We start from the raw sequence: 15,602 nt of genomic DNA, 5'->3' as shown, positions 1-15,602 counted from the left end.
AGAGAGAGTGAGAGAGAGAGAGAGAGAGAGAAATCAGATTAACACATGTATTTGAGTACCACTATGAAAATGACACAGAAATACGTGGATACTCATTGGTCCGTCTGCGCTTTCATTTCAGCATTCAAACGTATCCATTCTTTATATTTTCTCGGTCACGTGGAGAACACAAAAGGCCAATCATGTTGATGGAAGGACCGCCACGGGCTGCCAAAGACCTGGCACTGCTGCATCACTCTAAATTGAAGTGGAACAGTGGTGTTTTTTCACCGCTCATAGTGAGCAAGGCATAAAACAACAATGCTGTTGATGGATGGCTGGCTGGCCGGCTACGGGGAACAAGGCCGCGTATTGAGACCCCTGCAGCCGTTCTAATGTGGCGTGACAGCCCAGACTCTGATGCAGCCTGTTTGTTATTACAGGTCAAGGTGTAAATATTATTGGATGCCCGAATGGTGGCCTAAGAACAAACATTCAGATGCTATGGGGTATGCTTGATGATTATTCGAATGGTGGAAAGGAATGTGTTTGGCAAAACGATAAATAAACACCGGGGACAAGATCAGAACAATATGAAAAAGTAAGTGATGTTTTTTGGGAAATGTATAAAGGATTAGCGATTAAGGGGAATATTGCGAGGGGGATTCGATCCCAATCCAACCCTACCCTCACGTCCTGTCTGTGTTCACACCCGCTAGAGATTAATCTCATTCTTAACTTCTGATGGAGACACACATTGGAGCGAAGGGCTGTTTGCGTATTTCGTATATGGTGATGGATGTGGAGAGGAGCAGACTTTGGCAGAACGCAGTTGGACCGTGCCAGTCGTGCACACCAATAAGTGGCCTTTTTTACACCCAAACAAGAAGGGCGAGAAAAGCAATCCGCCAACCTCAGCAAAAGCAAAAGAGCGAAGGGGAATTAACGACTGGAAAAGTATTTCAGAGCGCTGTGTGTTATTCTCAGTCCTGCCCGCCAATGATTGTTCTGCAAATGATTGGAAGCGAGCGTGTGAGTAATGCCCATGTAAAACGACTTGTCCTCACCGTAATTGCCCATGTAAGAAGAGTTTACACGGGCGCCCCGGCAAGAGTACAACAAGGAGGCTTTTAAAGTGCTCTTACAAGCCTCGTTTTTGGACGATGGGAACGTTATTCAAGAGCACATACAGTAGCGTGTGTTGTGTGTAAAAAAAAAAAAAAAAAAAAAAAAGAAAAAGACAAATCTTTTAAGCTTGGAGACTGGGCTAAGGGAGGCTGGAGCAGAGCCATGTGTGACACAGAACAGGGATTCTCTAGGGAAAAAGCCAGCCCGTGTCCTCCCCGCCCACCCCCGCCTCATTCCGTGTCGTTGGGTCACTCTCGGCTCGGACTTCCACGCGATGGCCTTGTTTTGGGCCGAGTGCGTCCAGCCGTGTCCGTCGACCGGGGCCATCTCGCCGGACCGCCACTTAGCCTGCCTAGTAATTTAGGAGGCGGGATCGTATCCGCGCCCCCCCCCTCCACCCCCCCCCCCCCCCTGCCGCCCTTCCCCTCTCCCCACGCATCCTCACCACATCACAGCTCTGCCACTCAACCCTCCGACTCGGTCGCATAACAACATTGCATGCCTCGGACAACGCCGCAAACATGGGCTAAATATATAACCGCCCACCAACCCCCCCGACGTGGGACAAACACCCCAGGGTTTTGGGCCAAACGCATGTCTTTAGTTTAATCTATTGATCGTTTATGATGGATTAAGGTCGGCACACAGTGACTTCTAAAGGCCGGTCGTACGCGGGGAGCGAAGGCGGGGGGGCGAGAGGGAAAGGTAAAGGAGGAAGCGGAGCAGCACTCGAGACAGGAGGCACCTCGGGGGCCCCGATGTCTCCCCGAGGGCCAGAGAACCGTTACTGGCCCCGGCTGGTAGCCTGTCAACACCGCCGCCCGGCCAATTACGGAGATGGATGTGTTGCCGCTAAAAGAGCAAATATCCTGCTCCATTAACACGGCGCGCGGGCAGCCGGCTGTACCTTTGGACGGCGGCGGTGTCTGAGGCGGGACGCGCTCTGAGACCTACTTGTTGTTCTGGATGTCCTTCTCGAAGAGGTGTTTGGAGACAAAGTGGTACTCCACTCCGTCACTCTCCTGGTTCTTCTTGGCCCGGCTGGTGTCTGAGAGAGAGGGAATGAGGGAATTAGAAGGGGGGATGGGAGAGGGAGAGGAAGAGAGAGCGAGAGAACCAGAGAGAGAGAGAGAGAGAACCAGAGACAGAGAGAGAGCGAGAGAGAGAGAGCGAGAGCGAGAGAGCGGTAGATGGCGAGAGAGAGAGAGAGAGCGGAAGAGAGAGCGAGTGAGAGTAGGGCAGGGATTGAGCAACAGAGAAAAAAGGGAACGATTACCTCAAACCCAGACATGTCTGACTCACTGTTGGGGTTAGAAACTAGTTGAACAGAGGCCCTTATTACCATGGCTGTGTGTCCACCCGCCACGCCATGCCAACCCTTGTATCTTTCATTGTGCAATAGCGGCTATAAAATACACAACCTGTAGCGTTCTGTGCCACCGAACTCAGACACTTAGCTGACATTCAAGCGGCACTTTTTTATGCCGAGCTTTATTAAATTTGGCTCCTGTAATGTCGTGGCGCAGGCCTCTGCAGACGGCAGGGGCGTTTAGCATTAGCAACCATAGCTGCTGTGAGGAAATTGAGTTTGGTAGCGCTCATTAACATCAAGTCCCAACGTTTACTTGGCCATAAACCCGGACCGTTAAATGGGAAGCAATGAGGGGAGGCCGTTCTGTGTGTGTTTGTGAGTAAAGGTGTCTGTTGTGGGGGTCTTAGCCATGGCGAGGGGGGGAGGGAGGGTCAGGATAGTGAACCGAGTGTGCCGCTCCAAGTCCCTGGGGTCGCGGGGTCACCTGACACACTTCGAGAGGTCGTGGGGGGGTTTGGGGTAGGCTCCTGAAGATAAATGCTGTAAAACCTTAGAGCCTAGGAGCCTTCAGGGGACAAACAATCCTTTGTTCTACCTAATGTTTCTTAATAATTCTTTTCTTTGGTGTTTTGGGATTGGAACGCGGCCTCGGCCGGGCTATTAGAAAACAGACGCAATAAATGGCCGTGGAGGCCTCGTTTCTCCCCGTTTATTGGAGCGGGCTCCTGTACCTGTGAAAGCAGGCGGCTGACAAAGACAGAGAGCGATTACCCTCGGCGCTCCAGACGGGAGCATTAAAACACAAAGCGAGGCCTTGAGGAGTATCCCCCGTCCCATTAGTCAGGGGCCCGGCGAGTCGTAGTCCGTGGCGCGGTATCGCGAGCGGCCCCGCTCAGCGCACCTCTCCGTGCGCTATCCTGGCATCTGTTTTGTGGCACGCCGAGAACAAGAAAAAAATACCGCTAAATAATTACGGCACGACGAAAAAATCTGCGGCCGTTTGTTTCCAAATCACGGAAAATATCAGTAAGCTTGGATTGGCATCAAAATGTCCCAAGCCCCCCCCCCCCCCCCCCCCCCCCCCCCCGCACTCCTCAGTCTAATGGCTTATTGCAGCGTTGCTTGCATTACTTAGACGGCTGGTTTACATTTTACAGCGACAAGCATGTGCATGCGGTGATGGTGATGTGTGTGTGTGTTTCTGTGTGCGTCTGAGCTGTGTGTGTGTGTGTGTGTGTGTGTGTGTGTGTGTGTGTGTGTGTGTGTGTGTGTGTGTGTGTGTGTGTGTGTGTGTGTGTGTGTCTCTGTGTGTGCGTGTGTGTGTGTGTGTGTGTGTGTGTGTGTGTGTATGCATACGTGTAGTGGTTAGATGAGACCACTGGTGAGGCTGAGCCTTAAGCTGGTGGTCTCCCAAGCTACGATATTTTCAAAAGTCAGGGGGGTGGGGGGGGGGGGGGAGGACACTTTCAGGGATGCGTCTCAAACAACAGCAAGTGTAAAACACATCCATCTGCCATCCAACCTTCCCAAATCAAAAGACGGGCTGCTCTCCGGGTCGTTGTGCGAGGTGTACCGTTCTCTCTGAAGGAGTGCCAGGACTGGCCGTAGCGCGGCCGTCCTATCTGGGTCAGAGCCCGTCCTGTCTGGGCTGTTCTAAACCTCTGGCAGCACGGCTCACATTTGCAAACAATTAACAACGGAAAAAAATGAAAAAGAGGACGGGATCAGCGAGGAAAAAAAAAACCAAGAGATTTGTAATACCGGGGACAGTATAATTGTCTGATTGTGACTGGGACATACACACTGCATGTCACAAACATGATCATTCATGATCACACGCACACATAAGAGCACACGCGCAGACACGCGCCCACACCCACACAAACACACACACGCGCGCCTGGCTGGTAACTCCCGCCTGCCTCTCTCAGCCCCTGACGGACGGCCAATGCATGGACACCGCATGCGCCAGGGACCATGCCTCCACGTATAACTCAAACCAATGGATTGGACCGAGTGCCCTGGCTTCAGTTAGGGGGGCTGGGTGGGTGGGGGGCGGGCTGGGTAAGGGAGGGGAGGGGAGGGGAGGGGCTGGAGGGGACTGTGTGGGTTCTGGGCGGAACTGCTAGAAGACTTAAAATGGCTGGCAGCTCCGGGCGGGCCAGTCAAACAACAGAGCGGACGAAAAACCGCTGGACGCTGATCAGCAGGGCGTCATTTGGAGCGAGGGGAGAGAGAGAGAGAGAGAGAGAGAGAGAGAGAGAGAGAGAGAGAGAGAGAGAGAGAGAGAGAGAGAGAGAGAGAGAGAGAGAGAGAGAGAGAGAGAAGGAGTGAGAGGAAGCGTGAGGGAGAGGGAGAGGGAACAGTGAGGGAAACAGACAGACAGATAACCAGACTGGGACAGAAACGAGGGGAAGTGCTGAAAGGGCGAGAGAATTCATGGAAGATATCTGAGCCAAATCAAGGGAAAACCAAAGAGAGAGAGAGCAAAAATGCGAGAGCGACAGAGAAACACACAGGGAGAAATTACAAAAACTGTGTCATTGGGCCAAATCTCCGGGCAGCAGAATGGCATGACTTCAGGGGGTAGAAAAACAGTTTCCTCCATCCTTCAGGGGCCTGTCAGCCCGGCTGTGAAAAGCTGACAATTACACAGGAGGCCAAACACTCTGGCCTGGGCCTTCAGAGGCTGCCCTCCCCGCTGGAGACCTGGCACCGTCGGCCGCCCCTGTCAAGCCCCGGCACGTGTCTGCATACGCACGCGCACGTGTGTGTGTGTGTGTGTGTGTGTGTGTGTGTGTGTGTGTGTGTGTGTGTGTGTGTGTGTGTGTGTGTGTGTGTGTGTGTGTGTGAGAGTGTGTGTGTGTGAGTGTGTGTGTGTGTTTTTGTGCGTGTGTGTGTGCGTATGTGTGTGTGTGGGAGAGAGTGTGAGTGTGAGTGTGTGTGTGCGTGTGTGTGTGTGCAACAGCCACTTCAATATACTTTTATTTCTTCATTAATCAACGGGTGGGATTCATTCTGACATCAAGTCAATATTTGGATGTTGGGTATAACCGCAGACTAATGAGCAATGTTTTCCCCTCTGCAGTGTTCTGTTTTGGTTTGTACAGTGTCTGCAAAGGACAAGGCTTCTTGGGGAGCAGTCACACGCACGTAATTAAATGTGTGTGTGTGTCAGCCAGGGCAGGGGCATCCACCCAGGTCTTAGAACCCCCCCCCCCCCCCCCCCCAACCGACCTTGGGGTTGTTCACTCCAATGGGGAGGGAGCCAAGTCGTCGCGGCGTCCACCTTGTAAAGCCATTGGCCAATAAAGAGTGCAATTGAAACCATGTGGAGGTGTGGGCCGAGATGAACCCTGGACCAGCTGCACTCGTCTCTCTCCTTCCCCCATCTCTCTCTCTCTCTCTCTCTCCTTCCCCATCTCTCTCTCTCTCTCCTTCCCCATCTCTCTCTCTCTCTCTCTCTCTCTCTCTCTCTCTCTCTCTCTCTCCCCCCCCCCCCCCCCCCCAACAGGATAGGACCGCACCATAGACTGTAAAATATAGGACAGGACCATGTGGGTTTTGGGGGAGTCTGCTACCGGAACAAATAATGGCTGCAATACGCGCCGGATCTGCTGTTCAGCATTGAGGTTATGCTGCAGATAATTCAATCTACCCGACGATTAAAATGGATGTTACAAATGTGACGAAAAATATGAATAGATCACATGCAACGGAGACCAGTCTAACGTCATGGCGTGAACATACGAGGAGATTTGAAAGGACAGAGTGAGAGCAATGGTTTGATTCAAAGCAAAGCCGCATGTCAGCCAGTTGTGTCTAGACACATGCGCACACACACATACACACACACATGAGGAAACACAATGAACTTACGTGGCACGGTCACACTGAAGTGCTGCGGGTCCGAGATCAACAACTTCCTCTTCAGCTCGTTCAGGCCGACCCCCGAAGGACCTACACACACACACACACACACACACGCACACACGCACACATACACACGCACACGCACACACACACACACAGGAGAAGCTGGTCATTAAAAGGGCATCAGTTTCATCCTCCATCACCGCCTCCCTCCAATCAGAGTTCAGAGGAAGCGGGGGAGGGGGGGAGGAATGGTTTCCCCCGATGTTCCTACGCGCACGGACCCCCAGATAAATGGGAACCGAGGTTGCATTTCAACGTGTGCGTGACAGTGAAAGGCAGACCGGGGGCGCATTTTACGCTCACACACACACACACACACACACACACACACACACACACACACACACACACACACACACACACAGATATACACTTGTATTAGTACACTCTCCATTTCCTGTCTAAAAAAATGGATAATTACAATAACTCACTGTCTTGGATATCTTTGGCGTGTGTGTGTGTGTGTGTGTGTGTGAGATAGAGTGTGTGTGTGTGCGTTCTGGGGGTGTGCATTATTGTGCAATCCTTGGCAAACAGAAAATCAACAAGGCTCTGATGTCATGTCCCAACTGGAGGAAGCTGGAGGCCGTATTGGAACCAAGCATAGGGGGGGGGGGGGGAAAGAACCAAGGAAAGGAGAAACAAAAGACAAAGAAAGAAAAGGCAGAAGGAAGGAAGGAAGGCAGGCTGTGAAGTCCTTCTCCAGTCCCTGAACTTTGTTCCTCGTCTGAAACATAACCTCCGCGGCCCAGCGACCAGGCCCTTTCTCTCTCTTCAGCACCAATTGTCCTTGACCACCCCTCCCCTCCCAGCCTTTGCTTTGGTGCACTCTCTCCACGTCCCAAAACGCCTCAACACTCCCCCGTCATACGTGTTTCCATGCCACTAATCCACCAGATCCACGATCTGGATTCAAACAGACTTGCATCCTTGTCTCCAGGATGGCCCCGACCAGAAAATCAATTACCAAGGACGGAGCAAGCACCTCCTGTGGTTTTTTCCCTTCCCCGCCCTTCCCTTTCAAGCCATGTTTCATCACACCGGGCTCACCGTGTGCAGGGACAGAGCTCTGGAATGCGAGGCATGCCTTGCGTTCTGGGCAGCAGCAGAAGCAGCAGCAGCAGCAGCAGCAGCAGCAGCAGCACTAGAATCAAACCCCTGCTGGATAATTAACTTCAGCGGACCCTGAATGTGTTTAGCAGGCCTCTCTCCTCCGACTCCCCCACCTATCTGCCTCCGCTTTGAGAACAACACAGACAACGCATCCACGGGTGAAGAGAGACAGCGAGAGAGAGAAGGATGGGGAGGAAGAGAGAGGGAGAGGGCGAGATGGGAAGGGAGGAGGAGAAGACAGACAGAGGGATGGAGGTCTGAGTAAAGATAGAGACAGACAGTGAAAGGAGAAAGACAGAAGGTGAGAGGGGTCACCGGTGTACAATCGAAGACACAAGCTGTGCACAGCGAGAGCGGAAAGTTAGAGCCGTGAGTGGCCTTTTTCCCCTCGCTCCTGTCAGTTCTGCTCATCCAACATTTCATCAGTACCCCGAAACTGGAGCGATGCACGATTTGACTAATAAGCTTCGACAGCAGCCGCCCCCCTTCCCACCCACACGCCAAACTCACTTAATCCGCCCTGGACAAAAGTACCAGCAGACAATCACACGACAGTAGGTTATTTTTTCTTTATCTGACACAGGTGATGTCAGATAATGCAAAAAACGTATATATATTTGAGAAGAATGCATCAGCTTCCTCTGCAGGAACCTGCCCACATGAACACAAGCACACCACCAGCCACTGCATATTAGTCCGAGCCGGAGCAGAGGGGAGAGGGAGGGGGACGTTTGCTGGTGGCTGAGGGTGGTGAGAGGGGCAGAGCCAGCAAAGTCCTCCCGTTATCTGTCCTCCGTGGTTTGGACGGTAAGAAAGTAGAGGTGAGGCAGGTTCAGGTTCGAAAACGGAAAGGGGCGCGGTTACACTCAGATTCCTGTTACGTTACGGAGATATTCGGTCCAGATAAAGTCACTCTTGTGAGGGGAGGAAGTTTTCAGAAGAGGATTTATATTTCTTCAAATTGCCAGTTTAAACAGTGCCTTTTTCTAAGAACGTCAATTTTCGGAAAGGCTGTTTGAGCAAGTCTTTACTAGTTTGTGTTCGCTGTTGGCCAATGATGTGCTTACAGTTCCCCGCTTCCAGCGACATAATTGGTCGGCACAAACGAAAGGAACACGTCTGCTCTTCGACTTAGATTATAAATCTGAAGTGTAATTTGTGAGGCTAGAGGCTGGCGGACCCGATTGGGGCGTAACGGGCTATTTGTGAGACCACAGTGAGACAGAATGTGGTGTCCTTGTGTTGACAGGGTCCACATCTCAGTCCAGCTCCCCTGCTGCCTTCCACGGGCCAAACTGTCCTTAAAAGAATGGTGCATACTCATTAGCGCTCGCACACTACAAACACCTCTTTGTGCATTGTTTTTCGTAATTTATTTTATGACCAAACCCCAATACGAGGGGATATTTAAAGACTCAAACCGTAACGAAAGAAAGAGAAAAAGGAGGAGAAGCATATTTTCGGGGTTAGTGTTTTTGGATTGGTTTCTCCATTAATTTTCAACCTCATTCCTCGCACTTTTCGAATTTCACCCTGGGGTGACCAGCGGCGCAACTAAAGAGACGCTAACCTGTGCTAGCCGCCTGCCCCTCGCCAGTTAAAGTGTCGGACTCCGTTAGCGCGCTCATTAGAGAATTTAGGGGGCGCTGAACGCCACCCACTTTAGAACTTCCAGGCCCATCACGCGTGGTCTGGGCGGAGGTGACCAGCACCCGGGTGTACGCCGAAGTTCAGCCCGGTCAAAGTGACCTCTGCCTCAACCCTGCCCACCTCCTCCCCCCTCCCCCCTCCTCCCCCCTCCTCCCCACTCCTCCCCCGTCTGTCTCCCTCGCAGCATCGTGGAGAATATCACGGGCCCTTACTGGAAGAGCTGGTGATGGAAAACAATGGTGAAATGTGGCAAACCGTAGGCCCTACATATTTTTGAATACATAAATACAAATATGGCCCAGTGTGGTTGTGATGGGGGGAACGGGAGAGATTGGACGGCTTTTAAGCCTTCACCAGACCACATTGAGACATTCTGTTCCACCGTAGCATCCTTTGCCGTTGAGTGATTAACACTAAAGTCCGCACCTTACCGTAAATTCTGTGTGTCGGATTACCTTGCAACAGACATGGACCCCAGACTAGACAGAAAAAACACATACTTCGACGAGGATATCGACGGATCACTTCGTCAGTGCAAATAAACATATCCACTTCAAAAGAACATTAGGGGCCTCGCGTCAAAATGTGCCTAGGTAAAATATATTTTGGTTGGCTCCGAGGACTCGCACTCAAGTAGCAGAGTACCTTAAAACAGATAAGCATCTCAATTTGGTCTTGACACCGATCTTCCTCCCCCCGTTTGTTGCTCGGCGTGTTTGAAAGTACGGCGGGGCTGGCTAGACGTTCGTTAGCGATCTCGTTATCGACCCCTGCTTTTAAAACAAACGAGCTGCAGCCGTTAAAAAGAAAAAAAGCCCTCCATGGCGTCGCAAACGAGACGCGCTCTCTCCCCGTTGTTCCTCCGTCAGATGTGTGTGTGGAAAGAACGCAAGGGGCCGGAGCCAAGACCCAGGCCAAGCTGAGCACAGGCCAAGCTGAGCCCAGGCCAAGGTGGCTCTTGTATGGAAAACCCTGCATGGCTCCTTCGTTGCTCAAATGGACCACTAGGAAATAAAAAGCTCTGCGTCCCTCTCCAGGTCATAACGTTTCCAACGGACAGCCCAAGAGGTGGACGGAAACAGACGAGCGAGGGAGAGAGAAAAGGAGAGAGACAACAGAAGGAGAAAATGAAAAGGGGAGAATTAAGAGTTTCTCCACAGGAATCCGTGAGAGACCGTGTGCGCTTTGGAGAAGACGAAGGGAGCAGGAGTGGAGGGGAACGGGGAAGGTGAGGTGACATAAAGCAGACCCATCCTCCGCTTAGGTAGGTGTGAAATTGTCCACAGTCCGTTGAGGATATCGTAGCGGTCAATTGAAAGTATTTACATTAGCGTGAAAGGGTTGGAGGGGGTGGGGGGGCTCAGAATCCCTGGCCTGAACAAGGTTGTGAAAGCTGGCCGGCTAATGGGATGACTAATTAGCAACACGGCTGACGAAGTCCATACACCGCGTGACACATTCCATCCACCAAGGCCCTGGTCAATCACGCTAGAAAATAGTGGGGAGAGAGAGAGTGAGTTAGGGATAGAGGGAGATAAGGATAAAGAGAGCGAGAGAGAGAGAGAGAGAGAATATGGCCAGACACTCGCAGCGTACGTGTGACTACGACGTGCAGGACAGAGCTCAGCTCATTCCATGAATGCGTCCCATTCCTTGACAAATGGAAATACATTTGGAGTGCACTGAGGAATGTGTTTCGCTCAATTTGTTCTGGTGACACTCTTGACATTTTTTGACACAAACAACTAAAAATCGTTTTGTAAAGTAGTGGAACTTATGAAATTCGGTCGAAAGTATGAAGAAAAAAAAGAGGTTGGCACGGTGAATGAGTTTGCTCTCTGTCTCTGTTGCACCTGGCGAAGTGAGTATTGTTCCACCGTTCACAGGCGACGCTCTTCGCTCTTGCCACAAACTCTGGAAGAGGAAGCTCCCGATTCATTCTCAAGAGCTTGGTGTGTGTCAGGCAGCTCTTTGGGACGGCCTGCGTACCGTTGCCCTAACAAGCCATGTGGCGTGTTAAATGAGATGAGGAGAGAGCAGCTAGCGAGGTGCCACAGAGGAGGGGGAGCGGGACGTGTGCACGGTTCACATGCGGCCCCCATGCACCAGCAGAGTGTGTGTGTGTGTGTGTGTGTGTGTGTGTGTGTGTGTGTGTGTGTGTGTGTGCGCGTGTGTGTGTGTGTGTGTGTGTGTGTGTGTGTGTGTCTGTGTGTGTGTGGTGTGTGTGTGGGGTCACTTCTAGAGGGTACTGGGTTCATGGGATGGGATGGCTCACGACACCTGGGAGTTCTAAGGTTCAGGTCCTTTGTGGTGAAGTGTGGCCATGATGGACCTCCATCAGTGGGGGTGGTGGGGGGGAGATTAATGTATAGCCTTCCCCTCCACACACCACACACACACACACACACCACACACACACACACACAGTAAGTCGGGGAACTCTTGGCCTCTTGGACCACCACCGCCATGGTAGTGTGAGGTGAATGCCAACATTGGAAATTTAAAACGGAGGCTTTATAAAAAATACAGTGGCAGGGTTTTGGAAATGTCCCGGCCCCCCCCCCCCCCCCCCCCACCCCCTCCCACTGACTTTTTTATTGCTCACTTGTGGGAACACACGTGTACACACTGATTTACACATGTGAACATGCTGCACACACACACCGACAAACACACACACACACACACACACCCACACACACACACACACACACACACACCACACACACACACACACACACACACACACACACACACACACACACACACACACACACACACCACAAACACAAAGGGTTATAATCCATTTGGGCTCCTGTCTGTATCTACAGTGTATCCACAGAGACCTGGCTGCCCGGAACATTCTCCTGTCAGAGGACAACATCGTGAAGATCTGTGACTTCGGCCTGGCCAGGGACATATACAAAGACCCCGACTATGTCAGGAAAGGAAATTTAAGAAAGGCCATTCCATAGGTCTGACCTGACACTGGCTTATTGTGTACCCTGACCTATAGACGTTTTTTTGTATTCTGTTGAAATGGCAGCCATGGTCCAGTGGGATGATTTGCGGGCTCTGTTTGTGTCTTTGTAACAAAGCTATGTGTTGTTGTTTTTGTGTTTTCTCAGGCTCGTCTGCCTTTGAAGTGGATGGCTCCGGAGAGCATCTTTGATAAGCTCTATACCAGCCAGAGTGATGTGTGGTCTTTTGGAGTCCTCCTCTGGGAAATCTTCTCTCTGGGTAAAACTAAGGAGGGAAAAAACCACCATGACCCCAGTACCCCAGTTACATATACTGTACGCACGCACATACGGACACACACACCTGAACTCAGAGACACGCACACAACCACACAACCACACACCCCCCCAACATACACACCCACACACACACACACACACACCTAAAGGCACACACACACACACCCTGAAGGCACACACAAACACACACACACACACACACACAACACACACCACACCACACACACACACACACACACACACACACACACACACACACACACACACACACACACACAACTAACCGACGAAGACCACCAGCCTGTGTCTAGCTCCGCTGGGCCGACAGTAGGGGGCGACCTCCTCGTAGGTGGGCACGTCGGCCATGTCGTACAGCTCGCTCTTCTGGCACACGTACATAGACTTGTTGGTCTTCTTGTTCCTGCGGCTGAGGCGGAAGCTTCTCCTGAATCCGGCTGAAGTGGAGGATTGGAGAGAGACGGAGACAGACAGAGACAAGAGACAATGGGAAAGAAGGGGGGAAAGAGAGACAAAGCGACAGCGAGACAGAGAGAGAGAGAAAGAGAGGGGGAGAGAAATAATTAAATTCACAACTGCAACTGAAAAAATGTGAGCCATCGACAATATTAAAAGGGTGTTTTTGTGCACGACTTCAGTGTTTTGGCTGATTACATGTACGGGGGATGTATACGTCTGTCTGCCTTCTCACTTCCAACTGTGATCCAGAGTGTGCACACATAGGCCCAACAACTGTGCAACAATTTATGGCCGTCTCAGCGTTTTTTTGGCCAGCCAGTGAATGGCTTCATCTCTGATACATTATACTCTTTTGGAGAGCTTCATCTCTTTTTTTTTTTTTTTTACTGCAAAATCTCCCCAGAATGCAAACTGATGCATAATCCCTAAAATAAGAAGAAATGCCTTCTCTCTCGCATACACATCGAAGCGTCTTGAAGACTGAAGGGTAAAGGCATGAAGTCATTGCGGTGGATCTTCCTAATGCTGTGGTCGTGTTTTATAGATGGCGGGTTGGTTTTCCCATATTGTTTGGTTTCGATGAAAACATGGCTTCAGCGTGCCTTGTTCTGGAAGGTTGATACAGTGGTCACTGTCAGAGGTTAAATAGAGACCCGAATCACGTCAGCACTCGGGTTGCACTGGGACTCGCTCCCTAGCAGATGGCCGGAATCAGCTGTTAGCCGACCATCTCGGCATGTTCACGGTGCTCTCCTTTGACGAGGGCAAGGTTAGTGTGCATGGTTCAAGTATGTTTCACAAGGAATTTCGTTCAGGATGAATTGACAGTTTTTAAAGGCCACCTGCACAGTATGGCTGTACGTCCAATCAGGGAGATTTGCACGGGGTCAGCCTCTGACGCTTGACGACAGTATCAAACCGAAAGCCTCCATTGCAGAGCCTTACTCTATATTAAAGACAGCTGCGGTTGTGTTCCCCGACCTTAAGAAAATAAAATTAAAATCCAATATATCCCTGAAAACCATATCATCAACCATATCTTATCGAATACTATTTTCTCTTCCCTTTCCTTTTTCGGTCATATTCGTGCTATCCCTAATGGATTTCAAGGGAGTGAGAATAGCCGGGAGAAGGGAGAAGGGGGGTGGAAAGGGTAAGGAGAGTATTAAAGCTTATGAGCCCTGTTCTTAATACTTTCCACAACACAGTCAAAACCACTGGAGATCCGTGCAGATGTGCAGAGCGAGGACGACCACATTCCTCCCCGGCTCCCTCTCGTTCTAACGGTCACATAATGAGAGGGGCCGATCCACGGCGAGATGCATATGAAACAGGCCGTAAGTCATCATCCCTGCAGCGGGAGCATACCGACGCGCGGCTATCTGCATACGAGCAGCGGCCCGTGTGTGCGCGAGGGGTGTCCGACAGCGGAGTGTGTACGTCTCTCACCGTGCGTTTCACCGTATTATACACAAACGGCCGCGCACGTGCCTTCAAGTACTAGATATTGTGTTACATTGAACGTTTTAGAGCAGACTTTGTTCCATTGTGGGCACGTTGTGGCTTGTGTTGACTGTGCCATTTCTCCTGCGGTGAGTCCACTCGCTTAGCACTGCTCTGAACTCCCCCCCCCCCACCCACCCACCCCCCCACCCACCCAAGGAGCATTACCCTCTACCACACTGTGGAAAACATACAGCACTCTGTCTTCCTCTGGGGGCACCGACATGTACCATAGACCGTGACCGGTATCCTGAATCGCTGACATCACCACCAGTGAACAAATAGAGATGGTATTCATGTGATGCCACACCATGTGGAATTCGACTTTCAAGCCACAAACATTACATGGTTTAATGGTGGTTTGTGATAACGGAAAGAAAAAAAACTTGATCAACAATTAGCGAATGCTTGCTTGAATAAATACAATTTCTCCTGGAGCGCTAGGTTTTGGTGTTTTATTGGCTCTGGCCTGGCTTAGATGGGGGTAATGGGGGTCATAACTGGGAGAAAGGTTTTCTTGACGCAGATCGTCAGCCCCCGTCCCGGCTCCTGGCTTGACTGGGCCTGGCACTGCAGGGAGCCCTTTGCCATGACTTAAGCCTCCTTGGACAGCTCCATCAGAATAAGGGGCTGCACCGTGCATTCATCCATTTATTGCGGCAAGGGGCTAAATCATTGTACCAACCAGCTCTCCCATCCCCCCCCCCTCCCCCAACTCCCCACATACAATTCCACGATGCCTCATAAAGCAGCACAATCTCATATCCCCCTAACCCACTGAGACAGAATTAGTCCAGAGGGATGGAAATTATTTCAAACCAGAATTAAGGACCCCGACTCGGCTAGGCCCAAGTTCTACAAAGGCTCAGAGACCTGAAGAACCTCAGCCCTGCTGGAACGGCAGCATGTTTGCATAGCCTGTCTGACATTAGGTTTCTTTTCCAAGCGCAGGGATGACTGCAGTAAAAAGGAACGCTGGATATGTGTGGCACCGAGACCCCGAGTGACAAGGAAATATTTTAGGAGCTCAGTGGCTATTGACCGGGGAGCTTCGAAGGGTTCTGCTGTACCGTGTGGTGTCTTGGTCGAGTGTAGAGATTGGCATGGAACATTGGACGTCAGGAGAAAGATTTCCTCTCTGGAGTCCCGCACATACAAACACACTTACCCGCACACACACACACGCGCCACACCTAATAGGCTGCACCAAGCCATGGAGGGCTGATAGCCAGTATTGCAACTGA

General features: G+C 51.2%; 1 protein-coding gene across 2 annotated transcripts in view; it reads right to left on the bottom strand.

The window, feature by feature from the left end:
* mpp7a (MAGUK p55 scaffold protein 7a) overlaps positions 1–15,602 on the bottom strand; it is a 122,330-nt gene that overhangs the window by 10,984 nt on the left and 95,744 nt on the right. For both annotated transcript variants that reach the window (XM_056584862.1, XM_056584863.1), the window contains exons 13-15: positions 12,663–12,833; positions 6,299–6,379; positions 2,062–2,155 (exon numbers count right to left, since the gene is read on the bottom strand). In XM_056584862.1, the coding sequence (XP_056440837.1) occupies positions 2,062–2,155; positions 6,299–6,379; positions 12,663–12,833 (346 nt within the window). The remainder of the gene's footprint in view (positions 1–2,061; positions 2,156–6,298; positions 6,380–12,662; positions 12,834–15,602) is intronic.

Source organism: Gadus chalcogrammus, chromosome 23, assembly GCF_026213295.1.
Source record: "Gadus chalcogrammus isolate NIFS_2021 chromosome 23, NIFS_Gcha_1.0, whole genome shotgun sequence".
Classification (NCBI taxonomy): domain Eukaryota; kingdom Metazoa; phylum Chordata; class Actinopteri; order Gadiformes; family Gadidae; genus Gadus; species Gadus chalcogrammus.
This window is presented reverse-complemented; position numbering and strand designations above follow the sequence as displayed.